The sequence below is a fragment of the Monopterus albus genome, unplaced genomic scaffold, assembly GCF_001952655.1.
Source record: "Monopterus albus unplaced genomic scaffold, M_albus_1.0 scaffold292.1, whole genome shotgun sequence".
Taxonomy (NCBI): domain Eukaryota; kingdom Metazoa; phylum Chordata; class Actinopteri; order Synbranchiformes; family Synbranchidae; genus Monopterus; species Monopterus albus.
Genome location: NW_018128172.1, coordinates 967,956 through 994,637, shown reverse-complemented (window position 1 = coordinate 994,637; position 26,682 = coordinate 967,956). Strand labels below are relative to the sequence as shown.

The window sequence follows — 26,682 nt, the reverse complement described above, 5'->3', positions numbered from 1 at the left end:
GCTGAGGAGGTTTGGCATGTCGCCTAGGATCCTCAGCAACTTCTACAGCTGCATCATTGAGAGCATCTTGACCAGCTGCATCACTGTCTGGTATGGCAGCGCTACTGATATGGACCACAAGCGCCTGCAGAGAGTGATAAAGACTGTGGAGAAGATCACCAGGACTCCACTGCCCTCTCTGCAGAGCATTTACCACCGCAGGGTGTGTAGGAAAGCTGCCTCCATCCTCAAAGATCCCACCCACCACCAACACGGACTGTTCACCTTCTTACCCTCTGGCCGGAGGTTCCTTAGTGTGAAATGCAGGACCAGTAGACTGAAAAACTCTTTCTTTCCCTCTGCCATCAGACTCCTAAACAGCTGAGGTGTTTATTACCAGGAAATATGTGATGTACTGTTTACATTCTCAGTTTGCACATTGACTGTTGACTGCTGCTCCCATGCAGCATACGTTCTCTATTATATTCTTATATATTTTTATTATATTGCTGCTTAAAGTGCCTTAGATTTTGTGTTACTTATTTATCTACTTTATATTTCACTTGTATTTTGTGGCATTCATTTGGCATATATTCGAGTACCTGATGAGGGTTCCAGTCACTGTCAAAGATGATGACCGTGTCAGCAGACTGCAGGTTGAGGCCCAGGCCTCCAGCCCTGGTGCTGAGCAGGAACACAAAGTACTCTGAGGCCGGGTCATTGAAAGTCTTCAGTAGCATGCCACGGTCCTCGGCTTTGGTGGTTCCTATGGGAGATCAGGCCAGCATTAATTTACAAGTCAGCTAAAAGCACTTCTTCATAGAAGACACAGGGGATGTGACAAACAGCTAATAGGCCAAATGTCTCACCATCCAGTCGCAGGTACTTGAAGTTGCGGTACGCGAAGTAGTCTTCCATGATGGTCATGAGTGAGGTCATCTGGCAGAAGAGCAGCACTTTGTGCTTGGTGGCCCTGAGCTTGGGCAGGATACGATCCAGCAGCTCAAACTTCCCAGAGGAGCGGTACAGGTCAGGGCTGGGCAAGCAGAGGAAAAACATGTATTCACACCTATAGAAGACCACGTGACCTGTACAAACATGCCCAGTTTCAAGCTTTACATACCCACTCACTATTCCACCAGAATAACCGAGATGCTCAGAGAAAGACTCCTGTAAACAAAAAAACAAGCCAGAGTTAAAACAATCAGACTGATTTTAAATTCTGTAAGCATTCATGCACAGTTTTCATTTTTAGTAAGTTTTATTTAGCAGGGATGAAACAAAAACACTGCTGCACACAGGTGAACTGTGCAGTAGTTGTGTGTGTGTAGGGCATCCAGCTGAGGATTTTTAAATCTGCCTACTAGGGAGAAAACCATCTGAGGTGATAATGAAGGTGGTGAAGCTGGTGTGTGGTACCTCAATGTGCTGGAACATGTAGGGGTGGTTGCAAATTTTCCTCAGCTGCATGATAGTGTTCATTAGGGTCTTCGTGCCACCTTTACCCTGGAGGATCAGAGGGAAAAAAATCAGAAAAAATACAGCTATTAGTTCCTGAATATTTTGGGGCTTTGAAACAACAATTGAAGCAAAATAAAAATAAATTTAAGACTTCTTCTTCTGCGCACCTTCTTGTCTTTTTCTGAGCCATCGGTGAGCAGAACGCCTTTGGCCTGCATGTGTCTGTATAGAACCCTCTGCAGGGCGGACATGTCGCACTTTATCACATACTCCACCTAGAAACAGGAAGAAGGGAAAAGCTCAGACCACCAGCAATCTACATATCTGTGTTACAGAAACGGTTCACAGCATGCTGCAACTGAGCGTGCATGAGAACTGGTCAGCAAGAGAGCAGAGATGCTGAAATAGCTAAAAGCAATCAAACATTGAATACTTAGCTAAAAGTAATGAAACAGTACTACTATGGCGTCTCTGTGCTTGCTGTTGCTGCACCGGCTGGCTCCATGTCCTCCTCTCCTACACACTGGTCAGCTTTTCAACAGGCTTTCGTAATTGTCTAACACTAACTCTGTTTTGCTCAAACCTCTGGTCCCGACTGTCAGCACCTCGTCGGGACGAGACCTTCTGGGTCTAGGAAAATGTTTTTCAATATTCCTCTGGGCTGAGGGAATAAACAACTCAGTGTCAGAGGATTAGCTTTAACGTTTGCTACTTGCAGAGCAGTCCGTATACATTCATGCTACATATGGCGTGCTAACCTTGGCAACACAACTGTATGCTGACGTTAGCTTAGCCATCCTTACTAGCTGGTTAAACCCTCATTTGAAGAGTTGGGTCTCCATGATTGACAGCAGTGCATTGAGAACAGAGTGAGAGAGAGAGTGGGGCATGGAGCGGCTGAGTGAATCAGCACTGTGCACAGGTCTACAACAAAATAAGATTTAAATCGCTAAAAAACAAAACAAAACAACAAAAAAACAAAACAAAATCGAGTGCGTAGAAATGATCTTCTAGTGAATTGACTGCGGATGGTGTTTACAGCTGGGCCAAGTAAATGTCTGTAGGAAACACTGGCTAAAATAAGAAATAAAAAATAAGGCTAATTTAACCTGCATGGAGAATTCGGCTGTAAGAAAACAACACTGACACAATATCCACTTTTACATTAATAAAATCTGTAAAAGTCATTTTGAAGAACGACATTTTATCTCATTGAAATCAAATAATGAGCCAGATGAATAAACCTGAAGGCAGCCTGACCTTCTCGGGCAACTGGGCCTCGACTTCTTTCTTGAGCCGGCGCAGCAGGAAAGGTCGAAGCACCTTGTGTAAACGTCGAATAATCAGGATGGTCTCTTCTTCGTTGAGGTCAACCTTGGGGGAAACAGAGGAAGATGTATTCACAGTCCAACAGCACTTTACCGCAGCTCAACGTGCCACGCTCCTGCTCACCTTCTCTCCAGTCATGGCGAAGGGAGCGTTGAACCACTGCTCGAAGGTGCTGCAGCTTTTAAAAATGGTGGGCAGCAGGAAGTTGAGCAGGGCCCAGAGCTCAGGTAGCTTGTTCTGCAGTGGAGTGCCTGTGAGCAGCAGGCGCCGTGGGGCTAGGTAGTGTGTGTTCAAGACCTGGGTCAGCTTACAGTGGTGGTTCTTCATACGGTGACCTTCGTCCACAATCATGTACTTCCAACGAATCTTTGAGAGGAAGAAACATGCATCTGAGAATGACACAGAGTTCTGAAGTATTATTACCACTGGGGACAGTCTGAGGATGCCCTCTTACCTTTGCTAGCACCTGTTTGTCTTTGATAATGTACTCGTACGTGGTGAGCAACACGTTGAACTTGCCACTGCGCAAGATAGGAACGAATGAACGACGAGCAGCTGGAGAGCCCTGTGAGTCAACAGAATGTGTGTTCAACAACAAAAGTGCATAAATGACTGAACGACAACATCCAAAGAGGTTCCACTAACCTTGTAGGAGACCTTCACCACAGATGGCGCCCACTTATCAAACTCGTAGACCCAGTTTGATAGAGTTCTGCAAAACAAAAACAACTCTGGTTCTATTCAACACATCAACATACAAACATAGTGCTGGGCCCTTGGTGCCGCTCCCCACGTTAACACAACACCGTGCGACGGCAGACGTCCACAGGCGGCTTCTAACAGCCGTGTGTTTCTCTAACGTCCACGGCGACTCCAGTGCCTTTACACCCAAAGATCCTAAAGTCAGCGTTTTCTTGCCGCTGTGACTCTGTTGTGTTTTACAGGCTCCGGCCAAACACCGAGTGGTTTCAGTCCAGGTCTCTGTAAACCAGCACGTCCCCACACTAGGTCGATGACAGTCACAGAAACAGCCGCTGATAAAGACGCGCCACGTTACCTCACGCAGCACAACGCGCTCGCTGAGTGTTCGATAAATTCTGACCGTAGATGTTCTGGTTCCAGGTCGGTTTGGCTTGTAGTTTTATTACAGCCTGATAAATACGACCTGATGAGAGACAGAACTACAACATGGAGCCAGCGTACCACAGACGGCGCTACTGTCTGCTCAGCGTTTTCCCAAAAACATAAAAGCACGACTGAAGTTAACACGACTTTAAAGAAGTCGTGTTAACTTTTATATAATTAGCCTAAACATGATGAGTCATTTTTTAAATTGCATTTAAGACTTTTTGAGAAACCGTGGAAACCCTGATTTCCAAGGTGAGCACGTGGAGCTGAGGAGGAGGTGTGAGGACTCACGAGAGAGGTACAATGATGAGGAAGGGCCCATTGAGGCGCTTGTACTCCATGAGGTAAGTGATGAGGGCGATGGTCTGGATAGTTTTTCCTAGCCCCATCTCGTCGGCCAGGATGCCGTTCAAGTTGTTGTTGTAAAGCGACACCAGCCACTCCAGACCTTTGATCTGAACACAGAGGGGCCAGTTAGCTTCAGATGGCTCAGCTCATTAAACCACCTAGTTGAATCCAATTACATGTGAGAGGACACTGACAAAAAGCATCATTTCTTCATACATGTTACCTTTACACTCACTGCGGTTACTGGACAATTTTCAGTGAGTTGGGGTGTGTACCTGGTATTGCTTGAGCTGCCCATTAACCAGCAGAGACGACTGTCTCTCCACTTTCTCTGTGGCTGCGTGAGCCACAGCGTAGTAGGACTGCAGGCCTCGGTTGAACGATGCATTGCTGTACTCGTCGTCTACATCCTGCTTGGCGTGTCTGGTGGAAGCAGTGGAGGAACAAAACTCAGTTTCTGGGTGGACAAAAAGCTGCAACTAAAAACAACTAAGACAAAGATAATATCACAAATGTGTGATTTAATCATGAGCTGACTAGTTTTTAAAACTACTCTGCCCAATGTCTTTTCATGGACACAAAACAAACTCACACCATACTGCGCTTTGCACCTAATTTAGTGCCACAAAGATGGCCTTGCAATAACAACACCAAAATCCCAGCGGTTTCATCTTACTCGATGATGTGCAGCACATCCACTTCAGATACGTCTTCACTGTCAGGGTCAGGAATCTTCTTCTTCTCCTCTGCTAGAGCTGCCGAGTGCTGGGACTGCTCCTCTTCTTCCTGAAAAAACAAACAAAAAACAAATAGAAAACCATTTGCAAGAAAATTACTAGCGAACATTCTGCTTTGATGTGGAGTTCACTGTGTTATGTACCTCTTCCTCATCCTCCTCTTCTGAACCACTGTCTTCACTGTCGGAACGTGGCGCTACTTCATACCTGCAGAGGAACAAAATGTTACTGACATTTAGAGATATCATGGGTTTATCTTTACTGTTCTGCCAGAGGACGACTGCTATCGGTTAAAACATGGCTTTGATGTTCATCAAACAATGTGGGATGTAACTCGTAGCCTTTATTTTAAAACATTTTTCTAGCATTACCATCAATTTAAACCAGTGAAGTGTCTCCTGCCTCTTCAGTGTGACCGCACCAAAACAAATAACTTTTCCTGGGATGTTAGTGTCACTTTCTACTATGTCCACATCCCAGCTGAGGTTTCCCAGACCTGGTGTGTCCACAGCAGTGTGAACAGACCAGACCAGGTGTCCTCAGACCAGATCTGGGCCACCTGCCTATGTGCTCCTAGACCCGATTCCTCTCCGACCTCTGACTGTGCAGCGCCGTCAGAACGGTCAGATCAGAATCCATGTGGTCGTTTTAACGTCTCCTCCTCTGCACATACGGCCTGTCGTCATCATTCGGCGTCGGCCCCTCACAGACCGGTAACAATAGACATGGAGGAAAGCGACGACAGCGACGGGGTCAGTGGAGAGACCAGGACGTTTCACATGTGGTGGATGTTTATAGAGAAGCTTCTGATCAGGCCAAACTGGGAGGAACATATCGTAACCCAGTGGTTTGGGAGGAAACTGGGCCATTTGACCATCGCAAATACCGTATTCTTGTGTGCATGTGGCTCACATTTCAGTTCCATCTGTGCATGTGTGGCAGTTTAGGAGCTCAGCGTGTTCACACTGGAGGCGGGTACATGGCCCTGACACACACAGGTGTGGATATGGGCAGTGCGATTATCTCCCCTGCAAAGGTTACAAGGCAGACATGACACTAACCCTGGGTTCATTTCAAGCCAGGCCTCCAGCTGACCAGCCTTAGGTGCATCGCCCCCGGTCAGGATCTTTCCACTGTCCACATGGATGACCTTCACTGGTAAGTCGCTCATTTGACTGGTTTCATCTAACGGCTGGGACATGACAGGAGAGGAGAAAAAAAAACATTAATACCAGAAAGAAAACACAGGGGTGCACGTTAAGATGATAAATCCTGACATTTTATTTGAGCTGATCCCTGAAAATAATTTTCTTCTTTTAGACTAAAGCTATGAACAAACTCCCACAGTCTCACTCACAGGTGTAATATTTATGAATGTGCAGGGTTTCAGTCTAATACAGGTTGTTTCAAAGTGTGTCAAAGTGAGCCTTCCCTCAGACAGTTGATATATCAACATAATTTCACACATATCCAACAAATGCTAATCCATTATCAATGTGCTTATACCTAGTACATGCTTGAATGGAGTAGGAAGAAGTCAGACTTATCCAGTCCTACCCCATGACATCATCTTACCATCATTGGTTTGCAAGCAGTAAATGATTCACTTCTACACCACACAAGTAATATACTAAAGAATTATTACAAAGTGTTAATATTCATAACCATTAAGCCTATTCTTGCATATATCTTGATTGACACCAGGGAGGCAGTGCACGTTTTGGAAAAACAGCTCTGGATAGAAATCACAAGGAAAGGGTAGGATTTCTTCAGTTGGCTGCTTTCAAAATCCACCATCGTCTTACTGGTCTTTCCTGGGTCGCAGCTGCACCTTTAATCCCCCACAGTCCAAACACAAACTGAAAACAGACACCCTTACTAAAACAAAATCATACATTTTAAGGCCCATTTGTACCTTTTAGTTAAGTCCGTTTTTAAAACACATCAAACTCAGTCAGCCACCAAACCGAACCATCACTGTGCACCATGCACAGAGCTGCTTTTCATATCAGCGTCTCTGCACTGTGTGTATGCCTCAGCTGTGTAACGTCACACGATATGGTGCTTCGGCTGCCTCGGTACTCAGCGCTAAATGTCCTAATTGCTTTACTCTGTGACCACAGCTCCTCTAGTTTCTTATCAACTAAGCAAAGCAAGACATCTGCATCAACTCGTGAGGTTATACTGGGCGATGGTTAAGGGGAGCAGGGGGTGGGTTAGGCTCTGGCAGTGGAAACGCAGCTCTACTGTCATTATCTAGCACCATTTTGCAAATACCATACTGTGGCAGTGGAGCATCATCAGGACCAGTCCATGAAAATCCAAATAACCGTCATCATACTTCCTCTGTTTTCTGCTTTGAGGGCATGTGGGGAAAATCTGGGACCACGGGGCATAACCTCTGTGCTTACAGGTGGAATAATGGGCTGTTTCCCCAGATGCACAAACAAGGCTGAACAAACCAAAACAGTGTAGATTAATAAAGATCAGAGCTCTAAGTGAAACAGTGTGCAGGAGTTTGTTCACTGTTTTCATTCTTAACCTGTCACGTATTCAGCAGTGAACTGACCTCTCCATCAGGTCCCAGGGCAGGAGCGCCACCCTCAGCAGCCTCTGGCTTCTGAAAGGGTGAAATAATTCAACTGTGTGAAAAAGATTCAACTCAGAACATGACTCAGTACAAATGGCCACTACAAACACTTACCTTCTTTTTCTTCTTCTTTTTCTTCTCTTTGAGAGCTTGTGCGGCCTTGTGCGCACGCACCAGCTCGGTGAGGTTGGCCACGTATTCATCCGTCTGCTGCAGCAGGTAGGCCAGACGCTTATCTTTCTTTTGGTCGATAAGTTTACGATAGCCTTCTTCATCTTCAGCCTGGGCAAAGATTCAGAGGGGACAGAGGCTTGTTTTTCTTCCTTCTGTTTCTGGGACCTACGAGCAAATACAAACTCGTACTGTACTTAAGTCTCCAATAAATATGATCGTCTCACCATCAGCCTCCGCATTCTCTCCTTTTCTATGCGTTCATTCTCCTTCTTCTGCTCACGCTCAGTATTGGCATGATAGGTGGCGACAGCTTTAGTGGCCTTCTGGAGTTTTGCTGTGATGGAGCGGTGGTACTCCTTAAAGTCCTTGGCATGCTGCAGGATGCTGTTGAGGTATTCCTATTAACAGAACAACATACAAAGTACTGCTCTGGTATAAAACTCTGGGAAGAACCTGAACTGAATTTAAGCCATTTTTCCATCTCTTTAAAACTTTGTTTTTTACTTTGTCCACAACAAAATAACAAGGACACCGAACTACTGGGCGTAGACAGGAAGTACCTGGTGTTTCTGACGACGTTTACGCTCCTGTTCAATTTTCTGTTGTTTCTCAAGCTTCTCAGTGATGCGGGCTTCACGTAGGGACTGGCGTTTGCTGCGTTTGTAGGCCTTAGCATTGAGGGCAGTTTCCAAAGCAGTGTCACGACGCATGCAGACCACCACCTCCTGACGCAGCTGTAGAAACAACGTCAACATGTTAGATTCTGCAGATGGTTCGCAGAGGAAAACTGGTGACAATAACATCTGAGACTGGTTAAATAAGCACTTGTCATTAGACATTTCGTGCAAAAGCAGTACCTGTCTCTGGAAGTTAAGCAGTCTCAGGGCCTTCAGCTCGATGGTGGCTTTGGTGCGCAGGTCACCCGCTAGAGAGCCAGGCAGGTTCTCCAGCTCCTGGATACGGTGGGCAATACGGGCCTGTAGCCTGGAGAACACGATACAAACAGGTTGCACCAGTAACAGCCAAAAATTTGAACCACAGTTTTTGTCCCCTGCAGGCTGATTGTCCACAATTAGAAGAGTGAACACAGCAGATGTAAAAGAAGTTGGTCAAACACTTTTTCTCCATTGAAATAGACAACACACATCCAAATGCAGTGTGAGCGATGCTACCAAACAGCAGGTTATGGCTCCCGATATTTCTGTCCAAATCCAGTTGTTGTATTATTTAAAGCGTTACATTAAAAATCAGAGAACAGTGGAAACCAATTACTTTTGTCAGTATCAACTTATTTCCGAGAAAATAGTTTAGTTGAAGGTAGCAACACTTTTCTCCCGCCCTGTCTCACCTGTATTCTCTTTCCTGGAGGATCTCCACTGGGTCCAGCCCACGAGGTTTTTGGATGGGAGTTATGCGGTTCTGCTTCTGGTGCAGCATCATGGGAGGGGGCTGGGCAGGCTGCCCTGGGGACTGTGTCTGAGGGGGCATTACTGGGGAGGCAGCGGGGGGCACAGAGGGGGGAGCAGGAGAGGGTCTGCCTGTGGGCTGAGGAGGAATCAGCTTCTGAGGAGGGTTGGATGGAGCAGCAGCATTCACCATTGGTCCTAGAAGCGAGGAATCAGAATCTGCTTTGCTGCATGTGCTCATGAAACTGGATGAAGTGAGCCTCAAAACAAAGCTTACCCTCAGGCCATGACTTAGGGGGTCCATTTGTAGGCTGGCCTTGCATACCTGGGGGGACTCCTGCAGGTCCAGGAGGCACCATATTGGGACCTACCATGCCTAGGCCAAGAAGAACAATATAATTTTTCACCTAAAGACTAAATGTTGGAAGAGCTAAAGCAAACACATGTTCCACCACTAGGGGTCTCTGCTGAGCTGCCAAATATTCTGCTTCCTTTGTTTAAGACTTCTGTTACAAATGTGTGTGGAAATAATTTTAAGAGGAAGCAAATATTACAGAAATAAACAAAATACTTCCTGCAGGCCTTTATTGACCCACCATGTGGTCTGTTGTAGTTGGCCTGAGCTGGTCCTGGCCCAGGCCCAGGCCCAGGTCCAGCTGCAGGCCCCGTAGATGGTGGCATGTTAGGCATGGGCTGTTGCTGCATCCCTGGCATGGGCCTTTTCCCCTGCACCGCCATCTGCAGGTGCTCCGGTAAGGGCTGACTGCGCGCCAGCATCTTGTACGCCATGATCTGGGCCCGGAGCTGGTGCAGCTGGTTCTGGTTGAAAGGAGTGGGTCCACCTGGTCCACCTCCTGCATTTCCTGGTCCACCTGGACCCTGGGGACCTCCACGATTAGGTTGGCCTATGCCCTGACTGGGGTCACCGCCACCCTCCATTGGGCCAGCCCCAGGGCCAGAGGGTCCTCCAGGCATCATGGGGCCAGAGGGAGGGCCGTTTGCTGGGACAGGACTGGGCGCGTGCTCTGAGCTTCCCAATGGAGAGGGGTAACCTGAGGAACACAGAACAGTTGCATGATGGGTGTGCCAAAATAACGATTCAGGCATTGTGTTAAATAGGTTTTTAACAACTAAGCCAGATCTAACCTTAATGATAGTTGAGGTATTGACTATAAGCTACGTGAGAGGCACTTTTATTAGATTTAGTTTGGGCCACACTGACCCCTGAACAAAATGCTTCTTACCTCACATAAAAAAGTTACACCTTTGTGTACCACGAGTCAGCTATAACACCGCTGTCACTTCTGTCTCTCTCTCTCCGATCCTCTTTTGCTTACTGACTGTGTGCAGCTGCCTTTGTTAGTGTCTGAAAGGGGAAGCCCCTCCACCCCGCCCCTGTCATCATCCCACCTGCTGCCGTCTGCTCACACTGCCAAATGAGCAGTAATACAAGAGGAACCGGCTGGATGGGTTTTCTCTCTCTCTGTTGCTTGTACTCTTGTTTGTGTATCTGATATATCTGTTCGTCCTGTGTGGAGCTGACAATGCACACACCTTAAATGATGCAGCCGTTGACTTTGTCCATTTGTGTCATGTCCCACAAACCCCATCCAGAGACAAACCACCAGTGAATGTGGTGTCCTCACTGTAATTTGTGTGAGTCCAGACCCTGGTTCAGCTTATCGGTCTGTGCCATAGACCTCCACTAATGTCCACCGCACCGCTGCACTGGGTGGCAGATTTCTTCCTCAGGAAACATGGGAGGCTGTCTGTTTCCAGCAAACAACTCCACAGGCTGAGAACAGCCGTCACTTTGTACAGACTCTGAAGACAGAGTCACTGATCTCTGCTCCGTTTACACTGCTCCGCTAGCTTCTCATGCTGCACAGAACCACGTGTTGGAGCTGTTTGTTGACTCAACCGGGCAACCTTCATGAGGCATGCAGACTATAAAAATAAACTACGAAACGAATGTAAAGCATTTACTTGTTTTTAATATTTATTGTGTGAACTTAGGACACACATTTTTGAAAAACCCAATACTGGAGGATGTGTTACCTTGAGAGTGTTGGTCCATCGGGCTCGGAGGGGGTCCCATCCCACTGTGCACCCCTGGTCTCATGCCCATGCCCTTTATCTGGCCGTAGCGAGGATCATCAGGCATCGCCTTTTCATGCATAGCTTCCATTGGCTGATTAACAAAGAATAATCTAGTGAAACACTATAAATACATAATTTATACAGTCTTAGTTGGGAAGCAATTATTGTAAAAACTGTTAAGATATTTAGATTAGGATTGTCAATGTTTAGCAAACCAGTGAGAAAGTAGTTGTCAAACATTCACCACTGCTGATTTCATTTTTAAAACTAAGCGAAATGAAGGTAGGGTAGACAACAGAACAAAAAATAAAAAACACTTCTTATACTTTGTGCATCTGGTGCATGCTGTCTTGAGGATATCCTGAGGGTCCCTGTGGAGGGTGGGAGTGTCCAGATCCAGGAGGGCCTGGGCTGGGCCCCATCATGCTGTGGCCTGAGCCTGGTGAAGGACCCGGGCTCGGGCCCATCATGCCTCCTGGAGATGGCCCAGGTCCTGGGGAGGGTCCAGGCCGAGGTGTCCCTCCCATCGGGGGGTCAGGAGTGGACATCTCTCTGGGGAAAATGGGAATGTGTGGCAGCAGCACCAGCAGCAGCAATTACCCCTGGGGAGTGAGGGGACAATAGGGGTTTTGAAAACTGTCCAAATCCGTCCACAATCACATTTAAAAAAATATAGATAAATAAATCATGTTTTATGATGCTCAAATTATTCAGACAATGGTTGGATGTAATCAGCTGAGGCCTGAAGGTAGTAGTCTGGAAAACCTTCACACCTGGAAAACTCCGACCACCAACTACAGTGATACCTTTCACAAGCAACTCATTCATTTGCATAATCTTTGACTAATCTATGATTTTTTTTGTATATAAGATGTTAGAAGACTGTGAAAAATGTGACCAACAGCCACAGCTAAGAGCTTTTACTTACAAAGGTATTACACATTGCAACAGCAGACGCCACATATTAGAAACTGGAATCAGAGAAAAGTTGGCCTTTTTTCTTGATAATTCACGTAAAGGCCTAACTGATTTATTTTTGTCGATGAACAAACCAGTTAACTGCTTAATGTCTGCATCTAATCACATTAATTGATTCGGTATATGGTGCAGTCAACAGTAGGTGTGTTCAGCTGCTTTCACTGAGGTCTGTGGATCACTGTGCACCTCATCTCTGGGGAAGTGATGCTGCTGCCTTTTTAAATTGTTTGGTGCTTTACAAAGTGTAAACTACACACCAAACAGCCCTCAGTGACTGAAGTGTGAAGAACAGCCAACACCTCTAAATCACAGCTAATAAGAGGAAAATGATTTTCAAGTTGTTGTGGAGGGAACCTTCCTTTTAAATATGTGCACTCCCAAAGGCTTTTAGTAAAAATGTGACAGATGGTCAGCCAATGAATGAAACATTTATTTACAACACTGATGCCACGTACAGATGTTTTTATTTAACAAGGAAGTCTCTTGAATTAGAATCTCTCTCTTTCAAGAGAGACCTGGTCAAAACGGCAACATAAACTCAGTTGTTGTGACCACACACCGCTGTGAAACAGTCTTGAGCACAAACTGAACATCATCTTCATGAAGGAGGATTTGCTGCAGCACCGTTGGGTTAGACTGACTCAGTTTGAGACAGGTGTTCCCAATAAACTGACCACTGAGTAGGTCTGACTTGTAAAAGTGAGGTCAGGAACTAAGGAGCACGATCTGCTAAATGTAGTGTCCATAGCGGGTCACCAATGAGTTGTTTAAACAGTCACTTCATGGGTCAAACAACTGAGAAAAACTTCGGTGACACTATTTGAACAGCTCTGACACAGAGACAGAGATCTGAGAAGATGATGGAACAGCTGCTCTGAGTAAAAACGGTCTCAGTCCAGTTGTTTAGTGTTTACACATTCAAACAATTGACAATTAGCTATTATTAGCATCCTTAGCTTTGCGAACATTAGCCAGGCCTAGCCGGATTTTTCTAGTTTGTTACATTACGCCAACTAAAACCCGTTGTTTTAACATGCTACCATCTAATAATGTGACACAAGTTTGCCGATATTCATCGGGCAGCTCTTAAGCCATAAAGTTACTCTAAATTTAAGGTAAAACTAAAACAAACTCCACCCCGGCTCAGACTAGCCTGCTAGCTAAAAGCCTCTAGTAACACAACAACATAAGCTAGCTGCAGACGGTGGCTAGCAGGCTAGAGAGCTAGCCCAGCCGGCCATGCTCTCCCGGTCCAATTAAGCCAAAAAGAAAGTGTTATTCTGGGATATGTATGTATGAGGCCACATGTGAACGCTGAGAGCATCCTTCATCCCTCGTCGCTGGAGCTAATTGATCCAACGCGCCTCCCGTACCCTTGGCTCAGTGCTCCGTGTCCAAAAACTATTTTCATTCATTTGCCCACTGTCGCGCCGCAGTACCGGTACTGTGATGTCGGTCTCTAACACAGAACACCCCAAAAAGCAGATTTATCCTCCAATAGCAGCGGAAAACACACAAAACTTCACTGATCCTATATTAAAATTACAACTGACTTACACAAGTGCTGAAAGGTGGTATTTGATTCCTCGCTGGTTGCAACGTCTCTAGGTTTTTTTTCCCAGCGAGAAACAAAGAGCGATGTTCCAGTCGGGTTTTTTCCTTCACCCCCCTCTCGGCTGATAGTATCGCAGGGACCGAGCTGTGCGGCTCTCCAGCGCCCCCCGCCTCACGCCTCACGCACTTCTCGCATGCCCAGAAGAGGCTGCTTTACAATGGGGAAGAAAGAGCGAGAAGCCGGCGTGGGGGATGGGACAGCTGTTAACATCCATGGGTTGATGGTGATGTGGTGGAGAGAGCTTTCATTTACAATGGGGGTACTTTACTGAGGTAAAAGTACAAATACCACAATGTAGAAAGTAAAAGTCTGCAATCAAAAATATATTTAAGTAAAAATACAAAAGTATTAGCATCAATATGTAGCCCAGCTGAAGGAACAAAACACCCAGAACAGCCCGTGTCCCAGTAACGTCTCTGATACTGGATCATAGTGACTAATTACTGTGTCCATCACTTTAATGCTGCAGCTGGTAAAGGTGGAGCTGATGGTAACTACCTTATATACTTATACTGGGAAGTACTTTCCATCCTGCTGGGTAGCTGGTGGATTTCCTACTGGGATCAATAGAGTCTGATGGTTCTACTGGGTTTGGTTTGATTCATCTGGTTCTGGACCTGAAGGTATCAGGTACATGTAGTGTAGTAAAAAGTACACAGTTTGTCTCTGACATGGAGTCACAGGATGAAGGAGCAGAAAAAAACTTAGAAAAAATCAACTGGACTAGATTTCTAGGTCGAAGACGTTTCACCTCTTGGACTCCGTCAAGGTCAAAGTGTTTATTTGTCATATGCACAGTTAGGAAACGTGTTTCCCTGTACAATGAAATTCTTACTTTGCTTTCCACATGAATGCCACAAAATACTAATGATATATAAAGTAGATAAATAACACAAAATCTAAGGCACTTTAAGCAGCAAATGCAGCAATATAATAAAAATATATAAGGATATAAGAAGAGAATGTATGCTGCATGGGAGCAGCATGTGCAGCAGTCAACAGTCAATGTGCAATTAAAGTCCTGACTTCCGGGTTGCAGTGAAAGCAGATGTCTTTATTGCTCCTCTTGTCTGTTCTACGATTTTTCACATCTTCTACATTTTCAAGTCATTGAACAAACTCTACAACCATTAAAATGCCTCCAAGAGGGAAAAGAGCTAATAAACCAGAAGCGAACGAGGATGTTGAGGCGGAAGAGGATTATATTACAGTGGCGCAAGTAGCTGAGATGCTGAATCAGCAGAAGCTCATGTACACCGCACTTATGTGCCAACAACATGTGTTTGTATGTGTTTGTCCTTGCTTTGGTGAAGGCCCACTTGGGGTATCCACAAGCCTTAAGGGAGTTCTGGATGTGGAGTTTCTCCTTCTTGGCCCCTTCTGCAGTTGTGGGTACTTCCTCTGCCCTGTGATTTAGAGTTCTATAGGCAGCAACATGGCTGTGCCATGAAAAACTTGAGAACACATCTACCTCAAAACTGTACATATGTGTGGCACTGTGTGATTGTTAAGTATAAAGATAGTTGCCCCCCATTTAATTTTGAACTGTTGTGATGAGTGGGGCTGTTGAAGAACCTACTGTCGAAGTTTATTTACTCCTTAGCTTAGTGTGTGTTAGAGGAAAAGGATTGTCTATGCCCGTATACTCCGCCTCACCACCAGGGGGCGCCCGATGCCTGAAGCATCCGTAGTTGACGCCAGTCAAAGAAGGGTAGTCAGTACGGGATGAGCGAGTCTCCAAGGTGTAATCGATGAGTGTACTCCTGATGACTGTACTGCATTTTGTCATTTACAGAAATAAATGTGTTGCATCAAGAGTGAGCAGCCCCTCATTCTTTAGCCTTGTAACACAACTAAGCAGTTGTGGAAATTAATTTAAACATTTATTTATTTCCATTTTATGTTATTGTATACTTCGCTAGAGATATTGTACTTTTTACCCCATTACATTTATTTCACAGCTTTATTACTTTGCAGATGCTGATTCTTAAATTCATCAGCTAGTAGTTAATGACACTCGTGCTTTTTCCACTGTGGCTTTTTACTGCAGTACATTTCTAACAGTTGTAGTTACTCTAACTATGTTTCAGAGTATTAATACAATACAAAATATAATTAACAGGTAAAGTATGAAATATCATTCAGGAACTCCTTGGATCTACCACTCAGAAGCACTGATGTGATGTAGCTCCACCTTCACCAGCTGCAACATTAGATGAAGACCATGCCTTGATAATTAAACAGAATTCTGAAGTCATTTTGTCTATTTGTATAATTTGTCTGCTTCTGTGACTGTGTGAACGATTTACTGCAGTTTTTGCTGGTTTGTGTGTGTGAACCCTCTTCTTTGAATGTTGGTTATACACACCTCAGCTCCCCGTTTTTATGCCTCTGCACCGCTGACAGCTGAAGCCAGAAGCATGTCCAGTCCGTTCTTGTGAACGCCATATCTCAGGAACGCCTTATGGGGATTTCTTTAAATTTGGCACAAATGTCCACTTGGACTCAGAGATGAACTGACCAAAGTCACAGTGACCCCACATCTGTGCTATTCCCATAACTTTGACTGGTTGGCAGAGGCAAACTAATTTCAAAACAAAGTATTAGACTAATCTAAATTTTGAAAGGTTAAAGGAGCCACCATAGTTTTGACATAGCAGGACAAGGTAATTTCGTGGCAACCCATCCAGTAGTTTTTCAGATATGCCATCCAGGACCAAAGTAGTGAACGGGCTGACCAGTGTTCCTAGAACTAAGCTGGTAGCATGGATAAAAAACAGACTACTTCATTATTTTGTATTGTTTGCCATTATTTCTAAGTCCGAGAAGAGTCCAAAAAATATAAATGCTGCTGCAGAAGGCCTTGCTTTTTTAATAAACTATAATAGCGATTCAGCCCCTCCTCCCATCCCAACCATTTTACTACAGTCTGCATTCAGCAGTAAAAACCAACACTGCACTAAATGTTTTTGTAACAAGCTCCTTTCTCACGTATATCATTCTTATTCAAATAAGAAATAATCCAGCTCATATTTTCAGTACATTCACATTTGACCGTTTGTCCACTGAAGTCTTCTTCTTCTAATCCTTTCAGCATCAGCACATCCTGTCATATTATATTATTTTTATTGATTAGAACAGATTAAAGTAAACAGAACATGGATAAGCAAACGGGCTGAGACAACAGGCAAACATCTTTCAGCCTTTAAGGTCCTTTATATTCATTTAAATGTTCTGCTCTCAAACAAATAAAAAAGATGAATGAGCAGAAAACAACAATAAAAACACAGTAGTCTTCACTGATACTCGAGACCTTCACTGTAGAAGACATTTCAGGAGTCCCACAGGGACCTGGTTGGTTCTGACGCTCAGTAATTTCCACACAGTATCACCTTTGTATGAGATTATTGATCAGTGAACAGCCCTCAGAGCACACTGCATCGTCTTCTGTTCACAACAGAACAAACTCATCTGTGCTGCTGCTTGTGTTGACTCTTTTCCGTTCATGCTTCCTCTGGATATAGGTGAAGTTGTTGGTGGGTATATCGTCTCCCTCCTCCTCCCGACTGTGTCCCTCTGCAAATATGAACATGGGGTACATGTCTGCAGATGTGGACAGAGCCTGTGGGAGAAAGACGCTGTAAAATAACTCAACCAGACATGAGACAATCCAGAACCACTTCTACAAATTCATTTTTTATTTGGTCATCAGGCAAGTCACAAATCTTATTATATGCTCAAAAAGCACACAGCGTCATGTTAACAGGTGGACATACCTTATTAACAGCTGTGCACAAGGATTCGAAGTCCGTTTGGCCCTTAGCATAAAACCCTATGGTGCAGCTGGGGTCCATGCGAGAAAAGGCCATTTTCCTTGGATATTTACAGTGAAACGACTGCAAGTGGTGGGAGAGAAGGAAACTAATGAGAAGAAAAGTCTCAGCAGAGTCAGACAAAATACCACAGCTTCTTATGTGGAAGTCATAATTAATATTTACACCAAGTTAAATAGTTTACACCAGTAATTCCCAGCCTGGGTGCATAAAGAGACTGTGGAATTAATACGAAAAAAATAACTAATTACAAACACACAGTAACAAATAAAAACATCCAGAGTCAGCTATAACACCCAGACTGTCTAAATAACAAGCTAATAAGTATTAACTGGTCAAAATACTTAATAGTAAAGGATAAATGGTTGAAATCTTTATTAGAAAGTAGACAAATATTTGGAAAGGTTGTGTAAAAATGGTCAAAATAGCTAAAAATGACTCAAATATCTAAAACTAATGAATGATTCATTGTGAAGAATTGAGGAATTTTGAACTAGTTAAATAAAAACAATGCATAAACAGTTGAAATATGTGAGAAATGACAGATAAAAGGTCAAAATTGAAACAAAAATAGATTGAAAAGGTAAAATATTGATACATTTAACAAATTAATTATTAAAACTAATGGATAAAAGTTATCTAAAAATACTGGGCAGACACTGAAAAGTGAAATACAGTAGTTATATAAACGGTCAAATAGCTAAAAATAAGCTCCTGTTGTATAAATGGAAAGTCAAACAAACCGACACCGACAATTCAACTGTATGAAAACTTAAAATATCCACCTTTATATAATGAAGAGTTAAAAACCGTCCTGCTAACACATCAGGAGCATGGCATGCAGTGTTGATGAAGGCACCCCAGTGGAAAACAAAACAGGAGAGGCGGTGCTTCTCTTACCTCCAGGGCAAAGTTCTCCTCAGTCACATCCACTGTGGGCTGGCAGTAGTGAGGGTCCATGTACAGCAGGTGGTCATCTTTCACACAGTAGGGCCAGAGCGGGACAAAACACAGTGAAAGGTCTGACACCGATCTGCCAAGCACAGTAATTATGGTGGACTCTACAGCGCACGTACCTTGGAAGCCGACGAAGAACAAGGAGTGCTTTGGTTTGCCCCCAATGATCCCAATGCAGCATTTTAACATCAAGAGTTTCTATGGAAAAAGTGGAAAAAACTGTTCCACGTTCATTCACCACACTCATTTTCGCTCAGTTTTCACACCACAAAGAGCCCACACCAGAAGTTTGTACTGGACAGTGCCACCGGTGAACACAGGGAGAAGAAAGCCTGCAGTCAAAGGATTTTGTTTGTTTGCTATTTTACACAAATCCTACAAACTGTGAGTAAACGGCTCCATAACATTGTTACGTCAGCGTGGGACGCTAGCAGAGCTCGGTTCACTGGTGTTTTTAATGGTAACAGTGGAGGTCTATGGCACAGACCAGCATAATATATACACAAAAGTCATTTAAAGCTTTTCCTATAAACTGCTCGGTTTACTCAGAATGCACACAGGAGTGAATGCATTAAAATTCAGCTTGGATACTTTGACGCAGGTGATGTAGATGGGATTGAGATCTTGTCCTCCAAGTCGCACAGGAACCAGGATGATGACCGACTTCCAGGGGTGGGGGAGAGGCCGCTCACACAATCTCTTCACGTCCTCTAAGTAGACTGAACACACAGAGAAAGACAGAAAGACAGAAGTCACTTATGTCCACGTGCTTCAGTGAATCCTTCTCCACTTCAAGCTCGTTCAGTTTAAAAGACCAAAGTAGAGCGGCTCATTTCCTAATACTCCCAACAAAGCATCTGACACTACACTGAAAAAATGGAAACCAAAAACAAAGAGTTTAAATCACATATATAACCACAATGTAAAACAATACAAAACGCACACAACACTTTAAATCACATACTGTATATAACCACAATGTAAAACAATACAATTAAATAGAATTCAGAAAACGTTTTGCAACCGATTCCTATCCGACCTCCGAGTGTGCGTACGCTGCCAGAACAGACAGATCAGAACTCGTGGATGTTTAACGTCTCCTCCTCTGCACACACAGCCTGTCGTCACCGCTGCCAGGACACCCTGAGGAAGGTGAGTGTGCTGATGTCTGTTGGTGCATTTTATACACGTCACTTACAAACATGACCGTGCAGCATCAACACAATAAGATCAAACCCTGAGGCCTGTGATGTGAACGGAGATTCACAGTCGGCTCCGAAACTTGCTGGATTTGTGATGTATTTGCTTTTTTGACCAAATGTTTTTTTAATGTCACAAAAACCTGGTGAGAAATTTGCTGAGCTGACAACACTGAGTGTCTGAGTCTGTGGCCTTCGATCAGAGAGCACACGGATGATACAGAGTACTCACCGGTGCAGTCTTGTGCAACATACACGACCAGACTAGGGAAGACCACTGACGCTGCCACAGCCTTCCTGAAACAGAATTAGGGTCACTGTAGGATGGGGCACCTTGGTAACAGCTGGTGAGGACACCTGGACCAGTGCGTCATCACTCCAGGTCTCACCTGAGGATATGCGCTGCAATGGAAGGACCGTACCAGTCCCCGGCCTTCTTCCCTGAGCTCCTTCCCAGCTCCACCAGCCGGTGTATCCCAAAGGGGGCTGCGGGACTGTCTGCGAACCATGACACCACTTGTCTGTGTGTGACCTCCACTGGTCTGTCCAGCAGGGACCCCAAGCTCTGTGTCCTCTTATGAGGCCCCTCCTGGAAACTCTGTCTGCTGTGTGCGGGGCGGCTCTCGAGGTCCATGTCATCTTTGAAAGCATGGTGGCTCATGGACCAGGTCCAACCTCAAGATGGAGTAAGAGATTATTTACCTCACTGTAAATCTAACTTTCCAAACTGTTTCCTGTAATTGAAAAAGCTACTGTGACGCCACAACATCTCTGGAGGTCATGGAAGGATTAGAGAGTGGGCCTACTGCAGGCTCAGGGGCCCGAGAGGTCGGGGGGGCCTTTCTGTCCCTGTTCATTCAGTGGACTATGCATTTTGTGTAACACTGCATTTTGATGATGTGTTGTCACCTGGTGGCATCAGGTGTAGCAGCAGGCCTCGTGCCAACAGCATCTGCCCCGTACGTAGAACACAACCCCAGCCGCTGTCGGTGGTCAGAGAGCAGCCAGACAGTGGAGGGAAACCCCGTCTGTATGTCAGCCACAGGAGGGAGGCGAAGGAGAGTCGGAAATGCTCCTTCTCCTCTGACACAGTTGCACATCTTGGATTAAAAATGCCTTCCTTGCTTTTAGAATCACAGTAATGAGACCCAGTTGAGGTCAGAAGTTTACATCCACCTTTCACTTCAGTATATTTTCCCCTCTGTTAGTTCGTTTAGTCCAATTACTCCATTTTGATGATGTGAAATTTTGGAACATTAGCAAATTCTGAATTTCAGCTTTTATCTACGTACACTTTGTATTGTTACCCTCAAATTGTGTAACATGAATCAAATGTTTGGGGTTGGCGCTCTAAAGTGGTGACTTCTTTTTGTTTGAATGCAAGTGTGAAACTTCTGACCTGTAATTAGAGAGTTAGGAAGACTCACCTTTGTCCTTGAGCTCGTACGACTTTCCGAGCATGATCACTGCAGAATTCTTGCTGAATTTGGATTTCTGCTTCAAGGACCAGCCTGATGATTAAAACATTTAAAAAGAGAAACAGTTTAGATACATTCACATCTCAGCTGAAGTTTCCCTCCCACTGACTCAGACCTGTTTCCACAAGTGAACAAACTAAACCAGATGTTCTCAGCCTGCATATGTGCTCCTATCATCATCCTATCATCACATTGACCTTGTTATTCTTGTATGCACATGGCTCACATTTTAATTAAAGGAAGTTCAATCTGCCCCAGGAGCTGCTGATCCAGTTCTACAGAGGAATCATCCAGTCTGTTCTCTGCACCTCCATCACTGTCTGGTTTGGCTCAGCAACCAAACAGGACAAGTACAGACTTCAGAGGACAGTGAGGACTGTAGAAAAGGTCATTGGTGTGAGCCTGTCCTCCATGGAGGACCTGTACACCTCACGGGTCAAAAGGAGGGTGGAGAGGATCACTGCTGACCCCTCACACCCTGGACACAATCTGTTTGAACTCCTTCCCTCTGGACGGTGTTACAGGTCACTGTGCACCAAGACAACCAGGCACAGGGACAGTTTCTTCCCCCAGGCTGTCGCTCTGATGGACAGTTAGTTTTTTACTTGTGGTCTTATATAGTTTTTATATTGTTGTGCACATCGAGGCCCATTGGGCTGGTGTCAGATTCCTTGTATTTTTGATAATACTTGGCAATAAAGTTAATGCTTAAGATAACACTGACCATATTTGACACTGTTCCATGCTGAGACCAACTTGGATCTGAGTTTGCCTCTGTCCTCTGCCCCCTGGTCATCACTGCCCAGCTCCAGGACTGATTCAGAGGACAGGAAGAGCCAGTCATCCATCAGATCATCCACAGGGCACTGGCCCTCAGATCGAGCCGATGAGGCGCTGGGATTCATCACAGCCAGAGACGAACATTTACTTCCATGGCAGCCTGCACAGAAAACAACAAGTATAAACTCTCGTTGCACAGGTGTGACACAAGGAGCATGACTGGTGCAGCCACATACAGTCGATTATATCATTATATCAGAATCAGCTTTATTGGCCAGGTGTGACGGACACACAAGTAATTTGACTCTGGTACATCGGCTCTCAATGTGCAAACAGTAGACCAGCATAAGGCTGTGTAATATAACAAAACAGCAGTATTAACATCAACAAACAGTGCAATATCTGGAACCAAACAAGTTCAGCCCCTGGAACTCATGGGTTAATGTTCACCACAGCACAGTCAGTAACTCTCCATGACTGTAAGTGAATGGATGAATGCTGAAAGAAGGCCCAGGGCTCCAGAGCTCTCATCTCAGGCAGTCCATTCTAGTTACCTTTGACTTCATGCAGCACATTCTACAGAGCTACAAACACAGACTTTGGGGCCTCTTAGGAAGTTGCACAAGCAAGGTTAAAGGTCATGTTTACAATATACACGTCTGCTCACATGTTCATCTTATTCTTGGTGTATGGCAACTGTTATCTTAAGTACACTCAAAAACAGTGAGACAGTGGAACGTCCCGTGGTGCAACTGTAAAGGTCCTGCTAATATACTGAACACTGTAAAGAAACCTAAATAAAATGGTTAAACAAGTGGTTAAGATGATGAGCTAAGTAAAAGATTACAAATCACCTCACAGTAAGTAAAGAGCAAAACCATGTGACTGCACCCTGTGACTCCAGGAATCTCAGATATGTCTGCTGAGCTGCAGGAGGAGACGCGCTGGGGCCCTGTTCCCTCTGAAAGAGGTCATCAGCAACAAGCAGCAGTATTCAGTGACACCATGTCAGGTGACACGTACGGGATGTTTAACAGTGGTTAAAGAAGTAATCAGATCCTTTACCAAAATCCTACTTAAATGAAGGTCAAGCAGGATGATCCAGAAAGTGTACTTGAAGCATCAAAGTAAAAGTACTCATTGTGCAGAAAATTACATTATCAAGTATTACAACGTTACATTTGAACTAGGTATAAGTAGTATTCTAGTAGAAGTATTGTTAAGAAACAGTCAGTTAAGTGATTCCCAGCCTGGAGCTCAGGTCCCAGTGATGAGGAAGAAAAACTATCTGCTAACGTTTGATTTTTGTTAAGTACAGTTAATAACTTTATCTCTTTGAGGCTCAAACCGTTTTAAACTAAATACAATTATTTCAGAGCTTTTTTCCTTTCTATTTTTAAATTGACACATCAGACATGAAAGGTGACAAAAACTATTTTATAAGCTCATCCTACGTTTCATGTAAACTATTAATCACGGAAGTAAACACTGTTTATAGCAGTCGATTAAATGTAGTGAAGTAAAAAGTACAATATGAAATTTAGTGAAGTAGAAGTACAAAGTAGCAGAAACAGGAAATATTTGCTCAGACCTGTGTTTAAATTGGTAAATCAGTAAATGTTCTTGATACTTTCCATGTGTAATATTTCCACAAATATTTAGTTAAAACTACAAAGAAACGTGTATACTTTACAAATGTGTCGTAAAAAACCCACCAGCTTACTAATACAAACAATTCACAACACAATCACGGGAAGTGACGTCTTACAAAGCATTAACTGTTCATTTGACAACAAATACGGTTTACTGCGATAAATTAAGGTCCACAAACATTTCTGAGCAAAATCAGCTTTTAAAAACTCCATGAACTCTTGGGTGTCCAACTTCAGAGCCAGAGAGGATTTATGACATTATGAACGCATGACATTCATCTGTTACCTTCACTGGGACATTGTAATTGTGTCTCCTCCAACTACACGCTGACGATGTCTGTGTGTTTTCGTTTCTTTGATGCCAAAGAGACAAGGCTCCACAAAAATATGCGAACCACAGAATTCGGCCTTACTTCCTGTTTGTACTGGGCACGTGTTGCGATTGGTTAAAAGAAGACCAATGACAGCGAGTCCCCGCCTCTCCTTCTTTGTGGATATCCGATTTATGAGATGCGTCTCTGCCGCCATCTTGCAGCGGGGTTCAGTTTAAATGGTTCAACAGCGGAATACATACATCGCAATTCTGTATGTATTTAATTTAATATTTTATGTAATATTTTTCCACTGTTAAGAAATTCTGATGCATTATTTCAGTCTCATCCGCTGACTTTGTTTGTTGCTGTTGTACAGAAAAAAAGTTTTTACTTAAAAAAAAAGTAAAAGTATAATAAAATAAGAAAGAATAAAACATGGGTTTTCTAAGCATTTAATTACATCTCTGCATTACAGGCTTTTTTGCATTTGTTTTTCACAACAGTGGCTTATGTATCAGTGTAATGACCAACAACAAATATGGATAAAGATGGACATGACAGCAACATTGCAATTTCAGATTTATGGAACGACAGCACTGGAAATGCACAGAACAAGGTCGGCACACACATTTGGTAGATTTCTCAGTCCAGATATAAAATTAATAAATATTTTTGGGGTAATGCAAATCCATTAATTGATCACATGTAAAAACACTGTAATAAATAAAAAAAACTTTGTAAACAGAACAAATACAAAAATAATAAATATATAATACAAGTAAATAAAGATATTTGACACAAAATTAGTGCAAGTTTTTCACTTCACATACAAAAACACCAATGTTATTGTCCAAATATTTAACCCACTACATCATAACAGATGAAATAAAGACTTTTAAAGCTCAGACTGCAAAACTAATCTGAAACAGATGCATCAGATTTATAAAGTATGAACTGGAAAGATGCACAGGCAGAACCTCTCAGATGTCTCAATACATCTGTCTTTGTACTCCAGGACTTTTGATGTTGTCCTCAGAGTGGACGCCTGAAACATTATTCTGAAATACACAGGAACAAATGAGACCTCAGCACAAGGATGCTCTCCACAACTCTACTCCTGGTTTTGAGTGACAGAGGTGCTCAGGTTAAAGGTCTGGGCACTGATGGATTGCATATTATTATACTCTACATTTAAGTGTAAACAAACAAACAAAAAAACACCGTATCCCTAAATATTAACACCAGCACTTTGCTTCACACGTAACAACACACAATAACCTGTTTGTCTGCATAAATGGAAAAGAGTCTAACCTACTCTACTACGAGCGCTACTCCCGTTTTTGTTCTCTACACCAGTGGTTCCCAACCTGGTCCTCAAGCAGTCACAAGATTCATGTAAAAGGGATTCTGAGACGATTAACAAATTCTTTTTCTGGGGAAGACCTGCATCATGTCACCTCTTTTTAGGGCAGTATACTGAAGTATTTTAACAAACAAACAAAAACAAAGCTCCACAGAAAAACATCTGTATGGAGCAGCAGATTTCCAATAGAAACCTCCAGGTGTACGTTTGGATAAAGAAAATAAGGTATATAGATCCAGTTCAGTAACATACTTATGACCATATATGAATGCAACATGAAAAATGTTCACAATTTAGATATTTTTGGAAACATAGCTCCAAACACATGCTGGCTTTAGAGCAAAACACAAAAAGTGCAATGAAAGAAAAAAAACTTGGTCTAAATGCTCAGAGCTCGTAGGCTCATGCAGACCCATATCTGGACCGAGCTTTAAGGGTTAAGGCCAAAAGGTTGGGAACCGCTGCTTCATAGTTTGCCTCATTAACAGACTCTGAACACAGTGTATTCATGTAAAAGCCTCAAATATACAGCGTCCCTGCACATGTTGCTGCGTGATAGGAGACATTTAAAACACACCTTTTCTCTGTCTTCTCCTGTCCAGAGCACAGTGTAAACTTAGTAATAGGGGACACCAAAATAAGTGGCATTAACGGCACAGTGTCCCTGTGCAACTCATCTGACCTCCTCCTTTCTTCACTCCCACTAAAACCCCCTCAGCCCTTCAAGAGATCTGAAGCAAACCAGAGAATTCGCCCTCTGATCTCATCACATTTTGGTCCAGTTTGTTACAGGATACATTGACTACATGTGGATTTTTGTACATTAAGCAACTCCAGTTTATGTTGTAGTCTCTGTACTGAGCTAAATGATGGCACTAGAGCTGATTCATATCAGAACCTGCTCACATGTAGCTAACAGTCTGCCTGCTAGAGTAGAAAGTTGTTCACAGTGCTCACTTTTTTAAATATTCTTTCATTTTCCATGTACAGTTTCAGACATGCATGATTTTTTAAACTATGTACATACAACACACTGTGAATGACATACAGTACATACATGGCCATGTGTAATGCGATACCATGTGCACACATTTACTGACAAGCTGATACGTCTTTGTTCATGTCTAACGTGTCAGCATGTCACGTGTTTGGCGTTTTCCCTTCATTCTCACTCTTAATTCATGATATGTCAGTATGATGCTACAGTAAAAGGCGTTACACCGGAGAGTCGCTCTCTTTCTGAAGCTCTCGTATCATGAAT

At 43.7% G+C, this 26,682-nt stretch overlaps 2 protein-coding genes across 5 annotated transcripts in view; both read right to left on the bottom strand.

Moving 5' to 3' along the window:
- smarca4a (SWI/SNF related BAF chromatin remodeling complex subunit ATPase 4a) overlaps positions 1–14,262 on the bottom strand; it is a 19,946-nt gene extending 5,684 nt beyond the window's left edge. For 2 of the 3 annotated variants that reach the window (XM_020623071.1, XM_020623073.1), the window contains exons 1-25: positions 13,788–14,262; positions 11,579–11,854; positions 11,211–11,343; positions 9,749–10,204; positions 9,430–9,528; positions 9,095–9,350; positions 8,604–8,730; positions 8,307–8,480; positions 7,971–8,144; positions 7,687–7,854; positions 7,552–7,602; positions 6,044–6,174; positions 5,126–5,189; positions 4,922–5,031; positions 4,521–4,668; positions 4,189–4,352; positions 3,415–3,481; positions 3,224–3,334; positions 2,893–3,135; positions 2,701–2,814; positions 1,608–1,715; positions 1,399–1,485; positions 1,103–1,149; positions 849–1,015; positions 582–745 (exon numbers count right to left, since the gene is read on the bottom strand). In XM_020623071.1, coding sequence (XP_020478727.1) covers positions 582–745; positions 849–1,015; positions 1,103–1,149; positions 1,399–1,485; positions 1,608–1,715; positions 2,701–2,814; positions 2,893–3,135; positions 3,224–3,334; positions 3,415–3,481; positions 4,189–4,352; positions 4,521–4,668; positions 4,922–5,031; positions 5,126–5,189; positions 6,044–6,174; positions 7,552–7,602; positions 7,687–7,854; positions 7,971–8,144; positions 8,307–8,480; positions 8,604–8,730; positions 9,095–9,350; positions 9,430–9,528; positions 9,749–10,204; positions 11,211–11,343; positions 11,579–11,800 — 3,585 coding nt within the window. In that variant the 5' untranslated portion in view covers positions 11,801–11,854; positions 13,788–14,262. Of the gene's footprint in view, positions 1–581; positions 746–848; positions 1,016–1,102; positions 1,150–1,398; positions 1,486–1,607; positions 1,716–2,700; positions 2,815–2,892; positions 3,136–3,223; positions 3,335–3,414; positions 3,482–4,188; positions 4,353–4,520; positions 4,669–4,921; positions 5,032–5,125; positions 5,190–6,043; positions 6,175–7,551; positions 7,603–7,686; positions 7,855–7,970; positions 8,145–8,306; positions 8,481–8,603; positions 8,731–9,094; positions 9,351–9,429; positions 9,529–9,748; positions 10,205–11,210; positions 11,344–11,578; positions 11,855–12,789; positions 13,586–13,787 lie in introns of those variants that run through there. The other variant, XM_020623072.1, reaches the window with a different exon arrangement.
- Positions 14,263–16,750: 2,488 nt separating this feature from the next.
- LOC109973425 (cysteine protease ATG4D-like) lies at positions 16,751–24,174 on the bottom strand. 2 transcript variants are annotated; one of them, XM_020623002.1, is made up of 11 exons: positions 24,031–24,174; positions 22,037–22,252; positions 21,262–21,345; positions 20,744–20,917; positions 20,224–20,509; positions 20,067–20,131; positions 19,227–19,354; positions 18,755–18,833; positions 18,579–18,655; positions 17,622–17,741; positions 16,765–17,467 (listed from the first exon to the last, which is right to left on the bottom strand). In XM_020623002.1, exons 2-11 carry the CDS (start codon positions 22,215–22,217, stop codon positions 17,297–17,299), a joined length of 1,365 nt encoding a protein of 454 aa, XP_020478658.1. In that variant the 5' UTR covers positions 22,218–22,252; positions 24,031–24,174; the 3' UTR covers positions 16,765–17,296. The 2 variants fall into 2 exon arrangements, with proteins under 2 accessions (XP_020478660.1, XP_020478658.1); XM_020623004.1 differs by lacking the exon at positions 24,031–24,174 and having other exon boundaries at positions 16,751–17,467; positions 20,744–20,934; positions 22,037–22,148.
- Between the last annotated feature and the right edge of the window lie 2,508 nt (positions 24,175–26,682).

What these genes read in the sequence shown, in the direction of transcription:
- LOC109973425 (XM_020623002.1), bottom strand. Translation starts at nt 22,217, where the DNA reads ATGAATCCCAGCGCCTCATCGGCTCGATCTGAGGGCCAGTGCCCTGTG. An exon ending in TCTACATCACCTGCGTCAAA is followed by an intron (nt 18,834 to 19,226) that starts GTATCCAAGCTG and finishes CTTTTTCCATAG; the next exon opens with AAACTCTTGATGTTAAAATG. An exon ending in TGTGCACAGCTGTTAATAAG is followed by an intron (nt 17,468 to 17,621) that starts GTATGTCCACCT and finishes TTTCTCCCACAG; the next exon opens with GCTCTGTCCACATCTGCAGA.